This window comes from Geospiza fortis, unplaced genomic scaffold, assembly GCF_000277835.1.
Source record: "Geospiza fortis unplaced genomic scaffold, GeoFor_1.0 scaffold16, whole genome shotgun sequence".
In the NCBI taxonomy this organism is placed as follows: domain Eukaryota; kingdom Metazoa; phylum Chordata; class Aves; order Passeriformes; family Thraupidae; genus Geospiza; species Geospiza fortis.
Genome location: NW_005054302.1, coordinates 10,092,777 through 10,115,962, shown reverse-complemented (window position 1 = coordinate 10,115,962; position 23,186 = coordinate 10,092,777). Strand labels below are relative to the sequence as shown.

Here is a 23,186-nt window from a genome sequence, read left to right as displayed (position 1 = left end):
GCTCCGAGCCGGGATCTTCTGCAGTCATTGGGCTGCATGACATAATTTGTGCTCTGACGTGCTGCTTTTCCATGCAGCTGCGCTCCCGGGCGCTACGCCGAGGTAAGTGCATCTGTGAGAATGGCAAAATCACTCTCTTCAGATGTCAGAATCTGTTTTCTCTACCAGCAGCCCAGCTCAAGCAAATTCCACGCTGTTTATACACCAGTAACACGTGTGCCAGCTCTGCTCTCTCTCAGGACAGGTCAAATCTGAGCTGTTTTACAGGTCAAGCAGGCAAGTTTCAGCCTACTTCTTAGCATGAATAGAATGGAATGGAATGGAATGGAATGGAATGGAATAGAATAGAATAGAATAGAATAGAATAGAACAGAATAGAATAGAATAGAATAGAATGTAACAGATGAACTGTAATTAACAAGCTGCCTTATTGTACTTAAGAGTATTTTCCCAAAGACATGCTTTCTTTCAGAGAGATATGGAATACTCAAGTTTCCCCTTGGTAGGTATTTCCTCTCAGCCAAACGAATAAAAGTCTGATGTGAAACTGCTTTCTAGGATTTGTAGGAATAGAGGTACTTACAAAGATGTGATTACACAGGACACAGAACAGGAACTGTCCCAGCCCAGTGAGTCCAGTATCCAAAGCAAAAGAAGCTGTATGCTGGTCCCAAGCACTGATGCGACAGCAGCGTGTGTGTTCCCTCTGCCTTTCCCACAAAACACAGCAGAAAATAGAAATTCAGGACCAGGAGACCAAGACGCACAAATCTTACACAGAAAGATGTGCCACTTCCCAAGTGCACATGAACAGTGCTGCACCTCTGCTGAGGACAGATCTGCTCGGGTGATGTCAACTAACCCCAGCCAGAGCTGGTTTTATGCATAAAAGGCTTTACTTAACCATTAATTAAATGATCACTATCTGAAAAGCTTGTATTATTACAAGCTGGTCACTCACTGGGGACAATGACTCTTCCAAAAGATGTTTGTGACTGCCTCAGTGAAATGCTCAGGCTGCCTTCTCTTCACCACTCCTCAGGAGCTGGACACAATAGAACAAGCAGAATAGACAACCCACAGAGCTACTCTGCACACTGCTGCCACAGTCTGTTTCTTCCATTAAATTGAACAATTTAAGCTCTTCAGGCAATTCAACTGTCTCAGAGAAAGCTTTCCAGTGGGCCTGCTGGAGTTGCTAAGGTGGCAGTCACACCTGACCATTCAGAGAGAAGAAATATGTCCCAATCAGAAGCACTGTCAAGAAACCAGTCTCAAATAAAGGCTCAAGAAAACAGTAGAAAGTAGGATAGAGCAGTGTTCTTATAGGTTTGGGATGAGAACAGAAGGGTCAGTGGCATATGTCCCCCTGCTTGCTATGCTGCTCCAGCAGCTCCCAAGCCCCCCACTCCCTTCCAGCACTGCTGGCCAGTGTGTAAGGGCGTTCCCTCTTCTGCCACTCAAACACCAGCTCTTATTGTTTCACATCTATTACATCCTGTTCTCCTGTACTATAATGCGTATTTCAGCAAAAATTATCAGCTTTGTTTATTTATGCCCCTTGATCTAATTCTTAATTTCTAGCAGGGTACCCTTGCATATGTAGCTAGAGCTGCCATTGCCTTTGAAGATGAGGCTCATCCAAGAGAGCAGGCTATCTTCTCACCTCCTAAGCCAGGCTGCTGCAGGATGCAAATCTTCCCCCCTCAGTCAGCTCAAGCCCACCCTCCTCTGAGCTGCATTCTGTGTCTAGTGATCCAGAGGAGGTGGTCCAGCCACTCTGGACAGGTACACCAGAGTGTACACAAAGGGTCATGGAAAAGCCCAGTGGAAGCTCTCTGTGTCAGGTGTCTCTCATGTTGCTGGTGTGCCTTTCTCTGCTTCACAACACCTTTCTGATTTAGTTTTGTATTTAAAACATGCTCTAGTATGAGCTGTTTAAGCAGCTCACCTATGTTTGGTGCTTACTAGAGAACAGGCTATAGCAGATTTGGCAGCTTGGTACCTGTTCCTGCCAACTTCACCCTTGCTCAACAACCCCCAGCACTCCAACAGTAAAACAGGCAGCTGCACAGAAATGCCAGGATTTGGCAAGCTGAATGTGGTTTTTATAAAAGGTACCTGTGAGATTATGCCATTTCTAAAGTGAAAAATAATGTTTGAAATAAAGCTATATGGATGGATCATGAATTCAGGTAATAAAAAAGTCATCAAAAATATCTTTCCAAGAATACTCTTAACAAAATTATAACAAATTAGAAAACATGCCTGGTGGGAATAAAAGATTATAAGAAGAATAGAAAAAAGTCAGCTCGACATGCCAAAAAGTTTGGAAGTGTTCAAAAAGAGGAAAAATGCCTTTTTTTTTCTTTTTAGATACACAGCACAGTGTGCTTTTCCCCCTGCCGCTGCTCCTGGGAACAATCTTTCACTACCATGGCTTTAATGAATTTTTGAGCTTTGCTGAATTTTTGAGCTTTTCTGGGGCAGGGGAATTGAAATTACATGGGTGAGAAGTGATTTTTTTAAAAACTATCCAGTGTGACCACTGAGAAATCATGTTGATTTTCGGAGCATCTTGCCCCCTCGTATAACCAATCACATTAATGTTTAGGACAAGCATCTCTTTACAGTACAGTCTTTCTGCATACTCCAGTTACATGTTTTCCCCTGAAGTGAAGGCTGCTATGTTTATCTTCCATAGATAAAACACAAAGCATCTTCCACAGACAAAACACAAAGACACTGTGAATTTGACAGCTGACTGAAAAAAAACCAGTGAAAAGGGAGAAAGAGCCTTTGATATGATTCCTATTATTCATACACATTCAGCTAAAATATTTTCCTAAGATGTGTGTAACATATTAATAACTTTATAATGTATAATATAATAATAACTTTAATTATATATAATAACTTTAGTAATAACTTTATAATGTATAATAACTTAATAATGTTTAATAACTGCAATACTGGGTTTAAGTTCTCTTGGTAGAGTTGAAATCATTAAGACATTTTATAGCTTCAATACTGAAAACCGCATCCTTGTGTCCAACTATGACTCTGAATTCAGAGTTTTCAACTGTATCCACAGCAGACTGCAGGTAAGTACAAGGTCCACTGTACTGAGACTGTGTCCATATTCATACCTGCAGACTACTATAAATTTACTTCTCTGCAAAATTCAAACCAGAGATGGAGTTTTATAGAAAAGATATAACTGTCATTTTTATTATCATCTCAAAAAGAAAACAGAGTTTTAGAGCTTTAGAAAGAACTTGCACCTTCAGGCAGTACTTTAGAATATGAGCCCTTCTAGCCTAGAGCATCAAGCAACGTAACAGACATTACGCCAAATTTGGTGCTGCTGAAAAAAACCAACAAACCCAAACCAAACCATTTCACAGAAGTGAAAATGGAAGGCAAGCCATCATTTTCAGGGAAATATCACATAGACAAAGTTTTGCAAACTGCTTTCCATTTTCTTCACAAACTTCCACAGTCTCTCTCGCACAGTGAGTCAGAAATCACTTAGTTCTTCTTGACGTTGCAGGACTCATGAACGGATCATCCTGCAGTTTGCAAAGAAACACACATTACTAAAATTAGCAGGTGTTCCAAGTGATAAAAAAGCAAAGTCACCTTTAGATTAAACTAGAAAGCCTGACCATACTATTCCATGTTTTCTGACAGACCTGTTTTTGTTGGTTTTGATATGAAAGAGGTCATTTATTAACTTAGAAGTCAGTGTGACATGTGTGCAGAGAATAGAAGTTTATGTCAATATGACCAGAACAGCTACTTTGAAATAAGGTACAATCTATATTTCAGTTGTAAATGAGCAGCACATACTTCAGTTAAATTGTGTCTATATATACATTGCATATCATAGTTTACTAATATTTGTATGAATTAAAAATACTGTTTATTTTTGCATATTCAAGCAAACATGTAGGTTTTTATTCCAGGTACAAGAAGAGATAGCACAGTGGGGAGAAGAAACAAGAATGTAGTATTTTCTCTGAAGTGGCCACCACCTGACACTGTTAAGGAATGGATTCTGAGCATGCATGACAGACAGTGAAAACAAACTGCACAGCGCTTGACAGAATAGAGTATCTTCTATTCACTGCAAAACTGTGTAAAAAGTTCTACTTGTTTAATTATGGAAGAAACCATTTCCTAGCAGTTCAAAGATACACTGCAAGAACAGACATATTAGACTTGAAGACAGTGTTTTAAATTTTTTAAGAGGCATACTTAGATAATTTGCAATAATAATATGCCCTGAAAACTGCCGTTTCTAAATGCAAAAAAAAATCTTCCTTTTTACAAGAATAAAATATATAACTAAATGAAAGGATACAGCTAAGCACTAGAAGAGATTGTAATTACTTTCTCTACCAGGCAATTCCAGGTCCACATTTCAGTAATGACAATTCACTGATTACAAATTGAAGGGAAAAGGATCGAGTATTTTTCTGAGGTATTTTTCTAGCCTTATTTTTGGTAATTATGCAGGTAGTCTAATCAAAGTTGGTTGCAATAATCTAGCCCTGTTAGTGAAAAAAATAATAAATTCAATTTCATTCTGAAATGCTTTATTCAAACAGGTGTAAAACAGTGAGCTATAGAAACTTACATGAAATAAAACTAAAAAATAGTACTATATACCATACCTCATCTGACTCAAAATCAACTCCTCTAGATGCTTGGCTTTGTGAACCTCTTTTACTGAGTGAAGACGTTGCTGGCAACCTTGAAACATACAAAGAGAAAAAAATGGCATCAGTATGTTCTCAGTCACCAGACATTCCAATAACTTCCCTTTTAACTTAAGAGCTGGACCACCAATACACAAAGTAAAAATAAACAGGTATAACAATAAGTAGAACAATACAAATTCTTAAAATAACATCTTCATACTAAAGCTCTGATCAAATTTACCTCAATCAGTAATATAATTTTTTCTGTTACAGAAAGATAACCCATATTAGCAAGTAAAAATTTATATAAATTCTCTAAGCAGTGTTATGACTTTCCTAAAAATCTGGTCATCAATCAGATCCTTCGACTCTGGCAATTGCCAGCCAAAAATAAGGCACACATTGCATTCATGAAGCAAACATACTGACCTTTGATTTATTTTGGAAGAAGAAGGAACAAAAGAAGTATCTTCTGGATCAGAATCAACATCTATAATATCCTGGAAAAAAATGTATAAAGTTTTTCCACAGAATTTCTCCTTACAGAGAGAGTGCATAATGTGTCAGCACTATAGCACAGAACTTCTGTTTTTTTCCAACTATACACCTATTTAGTTAGAATAATATACACTTGAGAGGGCTCCAGGCTAGAATTGCACAAATTAGCAAATACAGCACAAGTTTATTCTTCACATCTTTGACCTAGCACAACCCACCGAAACACTCATGTATAGACACCTTGTATCTTAAGCTATGGCCATAAATAAAACATGGCTTTTCTCAGACAAACACCATAACAAAAAAAGGATACAAAAGGTCTACAGATTAACATGTAGAAACTTAATGCTGGAACTGATAGTTTGGGAACATCTGCTGATTTAGGCTAATGCTTTGACTGTGTATTTATTTTCCAAATCAACATTAAAAGCACAACTTCACTCATACAACAAGGTGCTTACCTCAGAGTAAGACTGGAACGAATTTGAAGAGTGGTCTGTTTTGGAAGACCTAAAGACTGGAATAAAACATATGCAATACTTTTTAAATGCTCACACAATTAAATACAAACAACATTATACACTTCTTCTTATTTAAAATCTGCCTAGCATGCATTTCCACTGCAAAAACCCCTGTAAAACAAACAAACCAACCCAAAACATAAATTAAGTCTGTCAGTCCAGGGATATAACCCTCTGTGCGGCTGCTTCCCAGTCTGGCTGAAAAACCATCAGTAACGCTGGTTAAGAGGATGCAAAAAATACTACTGTGACTGAAACTCCTGTATATCTAACAGGCTAATTATGAACACCTCTGCTAAAATTCATTTCTCTGCAATATTTCATTTGCTAACCAATTTACAATTGGTAATTTACCAATTTAAGGTAATTTGCTGAATAATTTAAAATTCAGTCTGCCTTGGTGCATTTTGTGAGGGGTTTATGTGCAGTAGTGAGCAGTATTTTTTCTTTAATTCTCTGATGACCTATGCTGTTTCCTCAGCGCCTTTCCTCTACAGCAAGGAACAGCTACTCTCACATATGTAGGTGGCTTAAACATAAGGTTTTGTTCTCTAGTAAAAATTGGCATTTCCAAAACTCACTACAATGTAAGGCTACATGGATCTGCATTAAAGCTTACTAACTTGTAAACATCAGTCAAATATAACTTTTTATCCCCTGAGGAAAATTCCGCCTAAAACATTAAGACATATTCTTTCTGTGCTTACTCCTTAAGAAAATGCATTATGTAATATGTTTCCTATTTGCAGTTCTAGCCAGAAGTTCCTAACGCATTCCATTTTACCCCATGACAGAAGCATATCACTAATCTTTTTCCTTTTCTTTTTTCTTTCTCTCATCATTGTTAATTATTATATTTCATTACTGCTGAAAGAATCTCTCATAGCTGAAATGGACTAATAGAATAAAAGGCAATTAAAGCACTTCATCACTGAACAAAGACCTTCACTACAATTTGAGAGAGGATTAGAGTAAAGATAGATCACAGGCCTACCATCCAGGATAGACATATTTTTGCCAGGAACAGATACAGGCTTGGAGGATCTGCTGCCAGAAGCTGACTCTTGGCTAGTGGTTCCTGTAGATATAACAAAGAAAATGCAAATCTGTTTAGGAGGTGTTTTTTTTCCCTCTCTAGTCTATTATTACTGAGTGGGAAGTCACTTTAAAAAAATCTACAATCCTCTTTACTCCTCACTTTCTCCTTGAATTAAAGGCCCCCTACATGCAGAAGAACTGCTCTGGGTCAACTGTTCAAAGGTCCCCAGACACAACCTCTCAACACAGAGGGCTCTACTCTGATGGGATCACAACAGTGGCTCACAGAACTGGTTTAAAAGCACTAACCAAATCAGACCCAAGAGGACAGCCTTCGTTTGAACTCAACCCACTCAGACATTTGGGCATACTACTGAGACAACTCAAAGGAGTCATTTATTTACATATATATATATGTGTGTATATATATATACACACAGTGAAAGTGCAACTGTAGAGGAAGTACCACTGTGAAGTGCACAATCACACTCAGTCCAGGAGCTATTTAACTCTTTTTGCTTAAGAAACACTCCCCCTATTTTCAGTCACTAGAAACATTAAAGTGTCTGGTAAATTACATTAGGATAGATGATTAGTAAAGAGATGTACCTCCTCTTTACACTGATCCATTAGAAAAGAGATGTGCCTCCTCTTTACACTGATCAAATGCATTATCTTTAGCAGTAACAAAGGTCTATCCATGCACTTGATCGTACAGAACTTCCCAATAATGCATCTTTTAGGAGTATACTCTGTTTCCACAGAAGGGAAGCATGATAATTTTCTTTTAATCACAGTGAAAAAGTCCCAACTTAAGCCTTGTAAGCCAGTCAATTTTATGTAATAGGATACGTCAAGTATTTGAGAAGAGTTTTTTTCCAGTAGTTCTTAAGCAGCAAATTTCCACTTGATGGAAGCATCAGAAGAGAGTCAACTTTTAAAGAAAAAAAGTAGGAACTGCAGTACAAAGACTGCAAAGTTTTTCTTACCTCTTCCTCTTCGAGAGGAACCTCTTGCTGTTGAATTTTGTCCTCTTGCACCTCTTGCCCTACCTCTTGCCCGACCCCTTCCTCGGCTCAGTGTTGAAGAAAGGCCATCGCTTGGATTGCTAGTGCCCATCCTCTCCATATCCATGGAATCTTCATCACTGGAGGCTGCAACCAGAGCTTCACCCTCAGATCGGTGGGCTCTAGCTCTGATCATTGCCTGAAATGGAAAAATAATTACAGAAAAAGAATCTTAAATCATGAAACACACCATTGTTAAATCGTAGTTATGTACAATAAATATATAACATAACTATAAATAAAAATGTGTAATTCTAAACCAGTGAGGCTTAGAAGACAGAAATCCAGTGTTATGGAAGATGAGAACATCTGTGAAAATACTTAATTAGATGTGTACATATAAAGTAGTTATCTAAGATTGATAACAGAGTGGAGCTCATTAATATGACACATTGTCAGTGAAGTCTGGTGAGCAGCTCAGGTCATCCTATGTCAGCTCCATGTGTCTGCTCAGAGAAAGCACCTGATGGGCTCCACTGACTTGAACTCTGTTGAGGACAGTGGGTGCTTAAGACAACTAGCTCAGGTGATGATATCCCAGACTACGAGAACTGAATCTCACCCCAGGTGTCCTTTATCTCAAAATTCCATTCCAGTCTCACATAACTTGCAAAGACAAAGGAGCACCCATGCTAACAGAGGTTGGCAGTTTTCTTTGGAAATACATATGCAATCGAAGTATGAATATGGGAGATTTAAGATTGCTGATAAGGACACAGTACCTAAAGGTTTATCAATATTCCCCATTTGTTCCAGTAATACCACCCAATACATTCCAGCCACATGTCCACTGGTAATGAGATCACAAAGAGCTTAAGCTGAAAGGTCTTAGAAAGTCACCTGCCTGGTCTAACCTTCATTAAAAGCAAGAAATAATGAACAATCAGATTCACAAAAGAGACCTCAAAAGACAAATTGAGCAGTAGCTTAGGTACATATTATCCTAACAAAGATTTAAAACAGACTTACTAAGCCTTAAAGGCAGACAGGCACATTTTGTCAAGGACAATGCTGAAGCACTGCTAAATGACTGCATTTATATGCAGAAGTCACCACTCCATTTTTCAGCCTATGTTCAAAACTCAGAATAATTACCTCACGGACTTCCCTATCTTCTTCTTCGGTATTCTTTTTTCTACTCTCCCTGAATTTTCGCACCTGAATAAAAAACCAGTTACTGTCAAAATAACAATTCATGGCATACAACAATCAAAACACAGTAAGTGTGAAGCTTTAATCACTGAATCATTAAGTCAAGCTCATGTGAGAAGTGGAGAGTCCAAGAATAACTGAACAGTTTGTTTAGGGCTGTCCTATGGTTTAAGAATCTCACATTCTGTTAATAACCAGAGCTACATCACTGGCAAGGAAGAAAGCCTGGCACATGATGAAGGAGATACCGTGTTCAAGAGAAGAGGATAGTAATTTTGACAATAAGGGACACTGAAATATGAATAACTGGAAAAAGAGGTAGAGATGAAGAAGACAGAAAATAACTGCCATGAGTAGAGACAATGCTGCAGTACATGTACAACGAAGGAAGCTCAACTTGAAAAATATGGAAAAAGATATGAGGCATGACAGAAAGAAGACATTAGTTCTAAGGACAAACAACAACAGAAAATACACCCTGAAGTGTCACAGAAAGCCTGCAGGCACTGATTGTTTATTGTCTCTTTCAATCCCTCATGAATTAAAGCAATCAGTAAGAAAACATGTACATGTAGCCTTCCTTTCCCACCAAATTATTTTTTAAACAGCGCACAGATAAGTCGCAGAACAATTATTTCTACAGTGTTGAATATTACAGCTGAATACGTGGGCTCATGTGGAAGCTCAACTGGTGGACAAAAATGTCTTTCAAGGGTTGCTCAATACACATAAACCAGGCCTGTCTTTGGTATACCCTGAGCTGCAAGCAGTTAGAAGCAAGCAGAACACCTGAAGGATAAATTTCTTTTTTGCTTGTCCTGCTCTTGTACTCTTTGCTAAGCCAATATGAAAGAGCTACAAAGAGATTATACCTACCATCTTTCTCACAACAGTAGTAAATACGCAGTTCTCCATGTATTAGACAGATTTTTTTCTGTGAATATGTGTGCATGTTCCATTTTCAGTACAAGTTTTGAAATCATGTATTTGAAACTTCCTCATTCATTTATTAATTGCAGAAAATGACTAGAGGCAAGTGTTGCCTCTGCTTGACAACTGAGGCAACACTTGCCTCAAGCAGATGGTCCACACACAGGCAATTCTATTAAACCATGTTTGAGCACTGATTTTTCTACTGTCTTGACCTCTCTTGGGGAATCAACATTAACAGACATTACCTCCTCATCTATTTTTTCTTCCACTGCATCAGTGCGACGCTCCTTGAGAAACCTTTGCGTTTTTTCTAGCTGAAATTTCACCAGCTCTTCTATGGCATCTTTCTCCTCTTTGTCTACGAACTCTTGCACTGCTTCTCCCATTCCTCTTTCAGTTAGAAGTGAAAGCTGTACTTTCTTTAGAATTGGGGAAAACAATTTGTTAAGAAGCATCTGCCATTAGATGAAGCAAGCAATATTCCAGCTGTTTCAGATAAATATTACATTAAGTTGGTTGCAAAAACAGTAATGTGCATTGTTTATTTAAATCAGAGAAAAGCACAGCAATAAGCAAATATTATGTGTCATAAACCGGTTACAACTCTCTTGCTAATAGCATGTCACATTAACATTACAGAGTATTTTTCAAACTAGTCAAAGCAAAAGGCTTTATGGACAGTAAAGAAACCACAATGCTAGTAACATCTAAAATAAAATCTTCCAGGAAATAATGCTGCCCAGAAGAATAAACTTCCTAACTATTATACAATGCTTAAATAAAATAAGTATAATAAAGGAACATGATTTATGCTGTCCTAATACTGACACCTAGCATGTGTCTAAGGTTAGGCAAGATGACGCAATTTGAAGGATCTTTACCTCAAGAATTCTTGCTCTAAAGACTTTCTACAACTGAAATCACTTCTGCAAGTTATGTTTGATCAACTACATCAAGCATTTGTGCACCTGGCTCACTGATTATTTTTTTATCTCATAGATGTTACTGCACTGGTGCTGGGAAAGGGAAATATACTATATTTAACAACAGGGTGGGAAAGAAGCAAATTATCACGCGTCTCTCTTCCTTCTCCCTGCTCTGCTTTAAATAAAATGTGGATGTGCACTACATCTGAGGACACAAACACACTGCAAAGTAACAAGTGACTCTAAGTCAGCTGGTAATAGTAAATCCTACAGTCTCACACTGGTTCTAGAGCAAATTAAGGCAGCTCTTCCCTCACATGCTGCCTGAGATTCTCCTCCTGTACTTGAGTACATGACACACAGTACAGGGCACACACTGCAAGTTCACACAAAGAACTATCATGCTCTCAAACCAGTGTGTGTTCACAACCTATACACAGCAGTTACTTGCTAATCTAAGACACACACTTCATGTGTCCTCTGAAACACACACACAGTGTTTTGGGAAATAAATTCATTTCTTGGTGAATGTCAGAGTCTTTTCAGGGCACACTACTTCCATTAAGAAAGAAAAAAAAAGGTGAAAAAATATCATATGACATTAAAAAGGAAAATTATAAAAGGTAGAAATATACCTTTTCTGCTGTCTGGAAATACTGCTTTACAAGGTCTTCTACCCTCAGTGTTGTTCCCTCAGCAGGTCTGCTAACCAATTTTCCAAAATTAAGATCAATGTCTAGAATAGAAAAGCACAGTGGCATCATCCAGATTTACAGCTTTTAATAATTCCCATCCCACTGAACCATCCCACTGACAGTAGCAGGGAAAAAGGTTAATGCAAGTCTCCTAAGAATTGGGGTCCCTTTTTGCTTTTTTTAGAGCTTTTTGCTCTTTTTAGAGTCTATTCATTGGAAACACAGAGAAATATAGCAATTGTGCAGACAACTCCATGTCTAGCAGATATAAAGAGTTCCAACTAACATATATCTGGAATTATATATTGAACACTGTGTTCTGAAGGTTATTATAATTGAACTCTAGAAGGTCACAAATGGAAGAAAATCACAGGAGTCATCAAAGCACAAAAGTTTTTTATAAGTAACCCATTTAACAGAAAAGAGATTCTCCTCTACAGCACGCTGACTGATTTTCAATAGAAAATGCTCATAGATCATCCCCCTTTCTCAGGCAGCAAGGTAGGAATGGCAGAAGGATGACAAGGATAATCATCCTAGGTTAGCACCTACCACACAAATAACATAAAGTGGCTATAGACAGCTTTAGACTATAGACTGAGTTCCTGCAGTTTTAACATCCCCTGTAGTGAACCACAATGTGCACATGTAATGAAAACATTGAGTGCTTCCTTAGCCACTTCCCTTGCATAAGAGGCTGTCTAATAAAGCAACACAAAAGCCATGGCAGTACTCTCATATTCCCTTCCTGAAGCTGACATGCCCATTAAGTAGGAAAAGTAAATTAGTTAAACATGGTGGCAGATGTGGTAGCTACTGTGTATTCTGAAAATGTTAATAAGATTATACAACTATAAAAAGAGGAAACCAAAGCAAAATAAACCAAGATGAATACAGTATAATTTTAAAAACGCCTCACTAAAAGCAGTTTTTATTCATGAAATGATGTCTTGAACTTCATAGAACTGATAGTATTCATAAAAACTATCACTGGAACTGGACAATGCACTTGCAATGTACTAATGCAAACTAGAAAGAATTTTTTAGCACATTATGTTCCTGCACAAGCTGAATCTTCATTAGCAACTATTACAAATCCAGTATTTGAAAAACATCTATTAAGCGTTTATTAAAAATTCTAGGAAACAGTGAGAAATGCTGCAATAGTAACAGCTATTATTGGTTTTGCACAAATATTTGAATAGAAACTAACCTGGAAGAGACAAGCCAAGAGCACCTCATACACAAAATTAATTAGGGCAAACAAAATGCTATCCTACATTTGGACCTTTTAACAAAATATATCAACAGCTCTTAAGCCTACACCTTTCATTACTATTTTAGGTATGAACAAATTAACTACTACAAAATAAAATTAAAATATAAAGGGAAAAAGCACTATACCCATTTCTTTTTCTTCAGAGTGTTCAAACCAAATCATCTTATTCTAAGAAGCCTTGGGAGTGAGCTACTTAATGCCTTTCATGGTAATTCCTACAGAACTACAGAGTAACTCAGTCTGGCATGGGGCTATATGTACTACTATAAATAACTCAATAAGGTCTGAGGCCAAAGGAGAATGAAACTGTTTATGAATAACTGTCAGAAGACACTGTGCTGAATATCAGAATTTTGGATAAACCCAGAAATAAAAAAGAAATAGTTGTGCAATATATACACTTAAATAAGACAATGCATCTTTACTCCTCCTGTAAGACATTAGACAACAAACCTTTGCAAGTGCTGGGCAACAAAATACAGAGAGATGAATGCAAACAAAAGCAAGCCAATGATTCCTTCTTTCATAATCACCTTTTTTCTCTTTTTGTTCACGATGCCTGAAAAAGTGTATGATGTCTTTTGGGTTAGCCACCCGATGCATGTACTTCTGGCTGAAACGATGGACACTGAACGGTTCAAAGCCACCTGCATAATCAACCTAAGTGAGGAAAGGACAAATGTACATATGAAACAAAAAGAAGTGGAGAAGCCACACAATCCAAAACAGACTTGTTATGCTTCAAAGGAAAAAACTAATAGTAAGAAATAAGTCAACCTAAAATTAATGCCTTACTATGCAGAATAGTTAACAGCTAATAATAACATTAACAGAATAGCTAATAACAGCTCATTTTTATAACTTGTGCTTAATTTGTTTCATTTACTAGCCTTCACAACAGTTTCCAATTGGGTTGGGAAAGCACACAGGATAATATGACTTATAAAAATTCACAGTAAATAGCCACTTTTGATGCCCTTACTCAGAATAGCAGTGAAGTACATTTATGACCAATCCTATCCATTAACCTAGACTACTGGTTACACAGGTAAACAGAAGTATGGTAGGTGATTTATATTTGCCTGTACACAGCAAAAAAATATACATATTATGTGTTTACACAAAAAGCATGACTTTGCTTTGAAACTTTTCACAGTGACCTTTAAAAACAGAGCAATCCAAGCTGAACAATTTCTTACCCTTAATCTTATGATAGGCTTCTCTGGCTGGCGGGGATTTCCCAAGCGTTCTCTTTCTGCAGTGTCCAGCATCAATTCCACCTGTGAAGAAGAATTATAAATTCAGTTCGACTTTGTTCTCCTACAGATGCCTGAACACTTCAAGTATAACTTTAACTACATCCAGTTGCAAAGGAAGCAATCAAAATAAATCATTATAGAATGTGCTCTTGTTCCTGAACACAGATGTACCAAAATGCATCCAAAAGCCATTAAGAATGACTGAGAAAAACATGACAAAGAAGGGCTTATCCTTCAGATATAGTGTAGTCCAGCAGTATCTACACCACTGATCCCTCATATTTTATAGCCACTATGCTTTGCTAAATGTCTAGTTCCAGGGAAAAGCAGAAAGAGCCATATAAACCTAAGAACTAAGCAATTAATAAACTTGCTTAGTTACTGCTGCCACTTCAGACTGCCTGGTTGAGCTCTCAGGGTTTAGGTCAATGTATTTATGCTGGTTCCAAAGTGCACACCCAACACTGCCCCACTCTTAGGCGCAAGCTTTTGTACAAAAATCATATGGACACCTAAAAAGCAGTTCCAGCCTACTTTAATAGCTCAACCCAATCAAGGAATCTGGAAGCCAAGGCTGCAGAGTGAATGTCACAGAATTAGCTTCCTAGGGAAACACTGTCTAAGTTTGTTTTAATATGGGGCACAAGATTTCTCATCTTCCAGTCTCAAAACCAGTCACACATCCCATCCCCTGTCCATACAGTTATCCATAAACTGTTGTCATCAGAAGTTACCTTTTCCATGCAGAATGCCTGTATTGCCTGAGTAACATTAGGATTGTCAGGATGAAAAAGATCTGGATGATCAGCTAGAACAATGTCCTCTATATGGAAAGTTCGCACTGTCTCTAGAGCAATCTTCTCCATTTTCATTTTTTTCCCTTTAACATGCAGCAAACCAATGTGTCTAGAAGGAGAAAGGTAACTCACTAGAAGATAAACTTACAAGAACTATGGTATAAAGATTTGTTTTCAAATTCATGTTTACTTTTCAGGGACAAAATTTCAAAAGCTACAGAAAGATCTGTACTTCAGGGTTGGCCCTGCAAAACTTCCACTTTATTATACTTAGATTGTGCTTATTCCATATACAAGCATCTGCACTCAGTTCCTTGTATTCCAATTTATCAGTGTGTAACTCCTCTTAGCTAAGTTCCATTTGCTTTAAATGTTAGATTAAATTGTGAGCAAAGCAGAAGTTTTACCTGGTACTCATTCCAACTATTTTGCTTATTATGTCACACTCTGAAGCTAATCCACACAGCAACACAAGTCTTTTCATACTGTATTCAAGTACTTTTCTGTTCTCAACAGAACACCTGAGACATGTAAGACAAGGGATAAACAAGAACGATAAGAAAAGCTCACACACTTCTTCACGGCTTCTCCAGGGGACAGAGATGTCACCACTGAACTTCCTGGCTGAGAAACATAGAAACGTTGCTGTTCATTTTGGAATGGAGCTATTTTGCACTCATGTTCATGACCCCACACAACAAGATTAATAAAGTCATCTAAAAACTGCTCTGGAATGTAGTTGGTAGCTCCATGTTTGCTCCTGTTCAAGAGAAGAGAAGAGAAGAATAAGGAATAGGCGAGGGGACAGTGAAGGAGGAGAAAAACATCAGTGTGATTTAAAATTATACAGGAACTCCAGCAATAATATCAGACATACATGTCAGCTCTTCTCCACATTTATTCCTTACACAGTTGTTTAGTGTTTGGTTAAACAAAAGGGCAACTTGCATAGCTCACTTTTTTACATAGCTCACTGTTTACTGCTCCTCTCCTTTTATTTGGATCTCCCTTCTTACTTGGCTTGTAAGACACTTGGATTTTTTCTATATGAATGCTTTTATAGCATCTCATGGCAAACAGGTTTGGTTGTTTTTAGTTTTTAAATGCTGGGGGAAAACCAACTGAATTAAACAGACATGGGACATGCCATCCCCAATCCCTTTCTGGTAGACAAGGCAGGTGGGGGAGTGAGTTCCTTCAGCCTACAGGACAGAAATCAGTACACAGGGTAATATGAGCTCTGTTTACGTCTGCCTCACCATTATTTAAGCATGAGGATTGCCCTCTTCTTCAGGAAAAATCAGAAGAAAGTATTTGCAAAAGAACTCTGCCTGTTCCTACTACCACTGCTGGGAGAAGCCTGCAGGCAGATAGAACATGTTACCAATCTGTAAAGCACAGCAGTGCAAGGGAACACAGGGCACTTGTTGAACTATGGTTCAAACAAAGATAGAAAAGACAACATTAAGTTTGGTGCTCTCCTGGCTCTAACAAGCAGATATATGCACATAACACTACAAACCCTCCTCTGCCTCTGACTATAAAAGTTTGGGAAGAGATCTCCCAACTCCCGTAACTCATTTATTTCAAACCTTCTTCTTTATAATTCTTCTCCAAAAAGAGCTGTAAAACAATGTTTTCTGTTGTAAAAATCTTAAGAAACCAGCTACTCACAAGAAGCATGAAATAACACAGCTGGCTTGCTCACCTATCCTTTTCCAGACAGTTTCATGTAGTAACACAGTAAGTTGCTGTAATTCATTCAGTACTGTTACCTATTTTGATGAATCACAAACAAGTTGAACCAACTATCTTCATCCTCCTTTGGTCTCAGCATGGTTACTTGCTTATTGACAAACATACGATACAATCTCTCATCTGGAATTGCTCCTTAAGTGGACAAACAAACAAACAAAAATAAATTTGTGTGGTAAACAAGTTTGTATTTCATAGCATTTTTACTAGCAACTCTACTAAAAAAAGCATGAGGAACAAAAATATAGCACCCTTCCAGTACCCAAAGTGGGCTTACAAGAAAGCTGGAGAGGGACTTTTCAGAAGGGAAAGCATGATAGGACAGGGTAATGAGGCACAGGAACAGCTTGCCCAAGAGAGTTGTGCATGCCCCATCCCTGGAAGTCACTGATTATTTCCTTGATGTTTTTAACTAGGAAAAAAGAAACCCCAAACTATCCTTAGCCAGGCTCATGATAGACATCAATAAATTCCATGTGGAGTGTACATATTTTGTATAAGAACAAATGATCTCTGAATTGGAGAAAGTCAAAAAGGTAAAAATAATTCTGGCACAAACACAAAGAAATATGCCATGAATATCTTCATGCAGCAGTGCTGGTACTTTTGAAAGTTGTTGCATTTCCTGGTATCAACTTTGGTACTGAAAACTTTTATATTTTGATATTAGAATGTTCCACTAACTACTAACCTTTCAAACATCTAGCCAACTTTCAAGTATCTCATTAAACACACAAAATCATGGCCAACTAGGACTTAATTTAGAGCTAAAGAAGTTGCTTGGAATTAGGTATTTAAGCACTCGTGACTGGACAAAAAATAAGGGTGGAAAAATAAGACCTTAATAGTTAACTTCTCTAGACAGAGAGTAGTCAAAAATAACCATTCTAAGGATGAAATGAGGGTAGAGAGGAATAGAAAATTCAGTAGAGGAGATACAGTAGAGAAAATACAAAGGAACAAACCTGAAGTTGAAAACATATCACAGAACCACTTTAAAGTATGAAACTCTTAAGTTTTTTTAAGGTAACTGAGATTACCCATGGCCAATGCTACTTATAAACCACTTCAGACAGAGACATAAGACATTAGATTTCTGCTCAGACAGCTTATGTTTTTAAATATAACCAAAATGGCACACAAACATTGGGTGTTTAAGTTTTGCTTAAGTAGGATGAAATAAACTTAATACACAACAGAGAGAATTTAAGAGTGATTGCTCCGACTTGATACACCAGCACTATGGTTAACTGAAGCAGGGTTCATTTATCACCAATAAAAGTACAAAAATTAAATTTAGGAAGATTTATCTAAATGAGCAAAAAAACCCCTGCCAGCTAGTGACACAAAGCAGGAGGAAAATCTGACATTGTCACAGAATTGATATGCTTTAATTTAGAATCACATAGACCTTCATGTTTGTTGCAGCCTTATACATTTGTTCCAACTTTATTTAGACCTATTAAATTTCAGTAATACATGAACAGTCTAGTCACAGTCTGGCAGACAAATACTTACCCAAGCCATACAGAGCAATTTTTGTTCTACCTTTACGCAATAAAATGGGACTAATATCTATTTTCTCTACAGAAGTTGAACGTCCAAAGTGATTCAGCAGTCCTGCACAGCTTAAAATATCCAGTGCACACAGTGAATCTGCCTACAACAAATATTAAGAAACAAATACAGAACTTTGAATAGTGCTTCATGTCTAAATGAGAGTCTCAAAAGTAAGAGAGAATATCTTTTCTTAAGTAACTTCTGCAGTTGAAAAGCCCCATAACACATATTAAGGGTTTTGCTAATACTCTAGAGTAAAAAGGCAAATACCTTTTCCTTACAAGTCATACTTCATTTGAACAATATGAAATTAAACATTAAATCATCCAGAAAAACAAAAAACACAAAAAACCACTCAAACCAGCCAGTCTCCAAACTTCTACAAAAATTATCTGGTTACAGGAACTACCTTATAGTAAGTTCAAAGTTAAACTGCTGCTAAAACACTCATCTCCATGATACACTGCTATTTGATACAAAATGCAAAATTATTAATTTAACACATGCATTTTAATGCTTTCTAAACCATTACTTTGAGTAGCTTGTTTTTAAGCTACCATTTTACTATTATTAGATTATTCTCCTTTCAAATGCATGATGCATATCAATTACATATGCACAAATCAAAATATCAAAATTTGCCTTCTTTAAGAAAGAAGCTTTCAGTCTCTACAGATGGAATGTTTTAGAAACTTTCTGAAAGACTGCCACTTCTTTAATTAAGAAATTAAACACAGTTCACATGGATCTCTTAACTTATTTCCATTTACTTTTAAATGTCACACACTTAACTTGTTATCACTTATAAAGATAATTTCTAAAGATGCACAAAACATTTACACACAGAATGGAGCAACTGACTAAAAGCAGCATGATCTCCAAGAACTGTATTTGTATACAAGTTTCTATTTCTAAATCTTTGTAATGCAACAGTACAATTATGATAAGAATTACCCCTGTGGGATCATCATGATTGCCATGAATACTAAAAACTGGAATAGAAATGTTGAGATTTTCATCTTGATAATTCACCCAAGGAAACCTAAGCAAAAAGAGGGAAAGAAGTTAAACTGTATCTGCAAATTTCTGTACGATTCTCAATATTCTCTTCATATTGACTTCATCACAAATAGATGTGGTAAAACTCAGAAAGAAGTGATTATTAATAAGCCTAAGCTTAAGCTTAAGCATAAGAAGATTCTTACTCATGGTCTGGAAAGGCACTTTCTATGGGGAATAGGGTAGCAAAAGAAACCTCTTTTTTTTAGAACAAGCCATGAAAAGAATTGTACAAAAAATTGTGTAGTACTAGGAGATTAGGCTGTGCAACCTTTGCTTCCACACAAGGAACTCTGCTGATTTTACCAAAACAATTCACGTGAATTGGATTACTTGTATTGTACTTGCAAAATGGAAACTATACATTACATAAACATATCAAGAGTCACAGCACATTCAGAAGTTTCTCAAAATATTGTACACATTTCTTTACAGATTTAGATGACAGGTGAAGTTATCCTGTAAACTGCCCCATACAGGCCTAAAAATTCCAGGTGCCAGTCATGGAGGAGATAAAATAAAAATCACAACACACTCGCCCAATACACAAACCAAGCCTTACATGGTAATTTATGGTAACATACTTACTTGCTGTAATGAAAATTAACTGCCTGATCACTCAAAATTTCAAACTGAACAGGACGATCACCCATGCAGTACTTTCTTAGTGACTCCAAACAAGAGTGTACTGTTTTTCTGGAGGGTTTGTTGTCATGAAAAAGGTCTCCACCTAATAAAACAAAGTCCACCTGTATGTAACAAAAAGCTTTATTATTTTAATACAATATTTTGTATTACTTTGAAAGACTTCTAAGCAAATTGTTTAAATTATTTCTTCTAGGGAGCTTCATATATTTCCTCAAATATGAGGAAATAATACTTCTAGGTAAAAGGAGTTAGTAGTAAGAGAAATGATATTTAACTTCCTTATTAAAAAAAACCCTAATTAAATTATTAATTAAAACAAAATCAAACCCAAAAGGATCCATTTATGAAGAGCCATAGGAGAAAACAACTGATAATGGCAAAAAAAGAATTAGTCTACTATTGTAATAAGGGTCTCCAAATTCTCTCCTGAACATTTTTGACAGCCATGAAAAGCTACATTATTTTCTCACTGCTGCACTACCTATACAAAGAAACCAGTAGCCATCACCACATTATTTTGAGAAGGTGCTCGGCGCTCTTTCTGCATATACTGCATATATTTAGCTTTTGGTAAAGCATTAGGAAAAAACCTCATCAAAATTACAAAGAATCTGATTGATGAACATCCAGTCCTTAAAAATGGAATCACAGAATTGTTTAGGTTGGAACTCTAAGATCATCAAGCCCAGATGTTAACCCAGCACTGCCGAATCCAACATGAAACCATGGCCCCAAGTGCCACATCCATACATCTTTTAAATACCTCCAGGGATGGTGACTCCACCACCCTCCTGAGCAGCCTGTTCCAGTGCTTGACAACCTTTTCAGGGAAGAACTCTTTCCTAATATCCAGTCTAAATCTCTTCTGGTGCAACTGCTGGCCACTTGCTCTAGCCTCTTGCTTGGGAGAAGAGATCAACTCCCACCTGGCTACACTCTCCTTTCAGGCAGTTGTAGAGTTCCGTAAGGTCTCCTCTGAGCCTCCTTTTCTCCAGGCTGAACACCCCCAGCTCCCTCAGCCGCTCCTCACAGCACTTGTGCTCCAGACCCTTCCCCAGCTCCGTTGCCCTTCTCTGGACACGCTCCAGCCCCTCAATGTCTCTCTTGCACTGAGGGGCCCAGAACTGAGCACAGGATTGGAGCTGTGGCCTCACCAGTGCTGAGTACAGGGGACAATCCCTGCCCTGCTCCTGCTGGCCACACCATTGCTGATCCAGGCCAGGATGCCATTGGCCTTCTTGGCCACTTGGCACATGCTGGACCATATTGGGCCTTCTGTTCCCATCAGAAGCGTGTCTCCTATAACAACCCCCCTTTTTTCTTCATGGAAGGAGTTTTGATATTGGGCACAGGCAACAACCTCAGCAACACCTCTATGCTAGATGAACCACTGTCCTTGTTCAGTTCCACTTGCAGAGCCTCACACCTGTTATGTCAGGGCATGAGGGGATGTGGGGCAGTCACAGAGGAGATGCACCTGCTGTGCTGGGCAGGAACTTGTTGCCATTGCCCCTGTCCCTTAATTCAGTGAGCTCATCCAGAGGATAGGGAATCCCCTGGATCATGTGTCCTGTCTGCCTGCCAGGCCTGCCCTAAGGAAAGTAGACTGTGATTCGAGCAGTCTCTCTCTCTCTCTCTCTCTCTCTCATACACACTCCCTGATACTCCTCAACCAGAGCTGTGTCTGGATAGGGACTTCTGTCTGGGCAGCTCTGTCAGCTGTGGTGGATGCAGAGAAAGGCCATGGCTCTCTGCCAGATAGATACCACTGCTCCCTGGTGGAGCTGGCAGGGCTCAAGTGCTGTTCCTGCACAAAAAGTCACACCACGGCAGGTCTGTTTGCCACGATGGAAGTGCTCCAGCTTCCTGCCATTCCCCAGCAGCTTCTTCTACAGGTGTGGGGTGGGGTCTTGGCTGTCACTGCTCCTGACTCCACCCAGGTCCCATCAGCCGCTGCGGGCTCCTGGTGGCTCTGGGCTCCTCCGACATTGTCCCAGTTCAGGAAATCCCTCTGTCCACTACAGGATCTGCTGCCGATTGTGCAGGCACCAGAGCTGCTTGGCACCAGAACTGCTCACTTCAGCAACTCAGCACTGCATGACACTTCAAGGGCTTCTAATAAATCTCTACTGGTTTGTCAGAAGACTGTATATCACTACTCTCACTCTCCTCAATTATTTTTCCCCCTCAGAGTGACAAACCCTCTCTAGATACCACTGAAACCCAAAACCACTGCTGATGCAACCAAAGTCACGATTCAGTAAGAATGCTCTCACAGAGAATCAAGCATTCCTCTTACTAAATCAGAAATGAAACTGAATGCAACAAACAGTTTAGCCATTTGATTTGGTATTACTAGAGACTGTACCAGGACTAAGTTTTACAGCTTCTGGCAGATTGGACCATATTTTTAACAGTCTCAGTTCTAGTTCTTCCTTCTCCAAAAAGTAGCACTTACTTCATTTTTTTGAGCGTGATCCAGAATTTCATTAAAAGTTACAAATGTATCATTTCCACGCACTGGGTCCTTCTCCAAATAGCCGAGATGAATATCAGTAGCAACGAGTATTTTAAAGGTATCTTCATCATCCCTGAGTAAGACAGGAAGACTAGTGTCAGACAGCAATACACATAGGGAATTTCTACACAGCCTTTTCTAAGGTAAGCTTATCTGTCATGAAACACGGAGATTTGCCATAAAACTCTACCAAGTATCAGTCCTGTAAGAGTCTCAGAATACTTCACTACTTGTACTGCAAACAGCACATCGCCAAACCAGCCAGTTGGAAGATTTGTTTGTCCCAGTCATTCTGCTCCAGTAAAGGGATGCAAGCACCCCTCCGAAGTATCTAATTAAAAACTAAAGAACCCTTTGTATGTTTTTTGCTTTTAAAAATACTTGTGGAAAGTCTAATTCTCTCTTTGCACTGGTAAGCTACACGTGCATGAAGGCAAGCACGGCGATCATATAAGGACCAGAGGGAAACACAACTGATGATCCCGGCTCTTCTTAACTCGTCCCAGGCACACAAAACACTTGCTGCCTGATGTGTCAGGACTGCAGGGAGCTGCAGACAGCGGGAGCTTACTGTGAGTTGATGGTGCTCATCCTGGTGCGAGGTTCCCCACGGGAAGGCTCTGGTAAAGCGCTGCCAGCTCAGGGAGGCAGATTCTCTCTTCACAGGCGCTACGCGAAGCGCAAGAGACCAAACCAGGCGCTGGGCCAGGGCAGGGGCACACTGAGGTGCGATCACACTGAGCGATCACTGCCGGCACTCCATCTCCCGCTCCCG

At 38.5% G+C, this 23,186-nt stretch overlaps 1 protein-coding gene across 2 annotated transcripts; it reads right to left on the bottom strand.

The window, feature by feature from the left end:
* Positions 1 to 2,933: 2,933 nt before the first annotated feature.
* Positions 2,934 to 23,186, bottom strand: MRE11 (MRE11 homolog, double strand break repair nuclease). Of its 2 annotated transcripts, XM_005417733.3 has the most exons (19): positions 22,983 to 23,186; positions 22,352 to 22,484; positions 19,834 to 19,994; positions 19,141 to 19,228; positions 18,145 to 18,286; positions 16,647 to 16,761; positions 15,446 to 15,631; positions 14,809 to 14,980; positions 14,015 to 14,095; positions 13,349 to 13,475; positions 11,477 to 11,577; positions 10,161 to 10,334; positions 8,926 to 8,988; positions 7,753 to 7,969; positions 6,720 to 6,803; positions 5,666 to 5,721; positions 5,136 to 5,206; positions 4,680 to 4,758; positions 2,934 to 3,572 (listed from the first exon to the last, which is right to left on the bottom strand). In XM_005417733.3, the coding sequence occupies exons 1-19, from the start codon at positions 23,000 to 23,002 to the stop codon at positions 3,528 to 3,530; spliced, it is 2,115 nt and encodes a 704-aa protein (XP_005417790.1). In that variant the 5' UTR covers positions 23,003 to 23,186; the 3' UTR covers positions 2,934 to 3,527. The 2 variants fall into 2 exon arrangements, with proteins under 2 accessions (XP_005417790.1, XP_030921929.1); XM_031066069.1 differs by lacking the exon at positions 22,983 to 23,186 and having other exon boundaries at positions 19,834 to 19,975.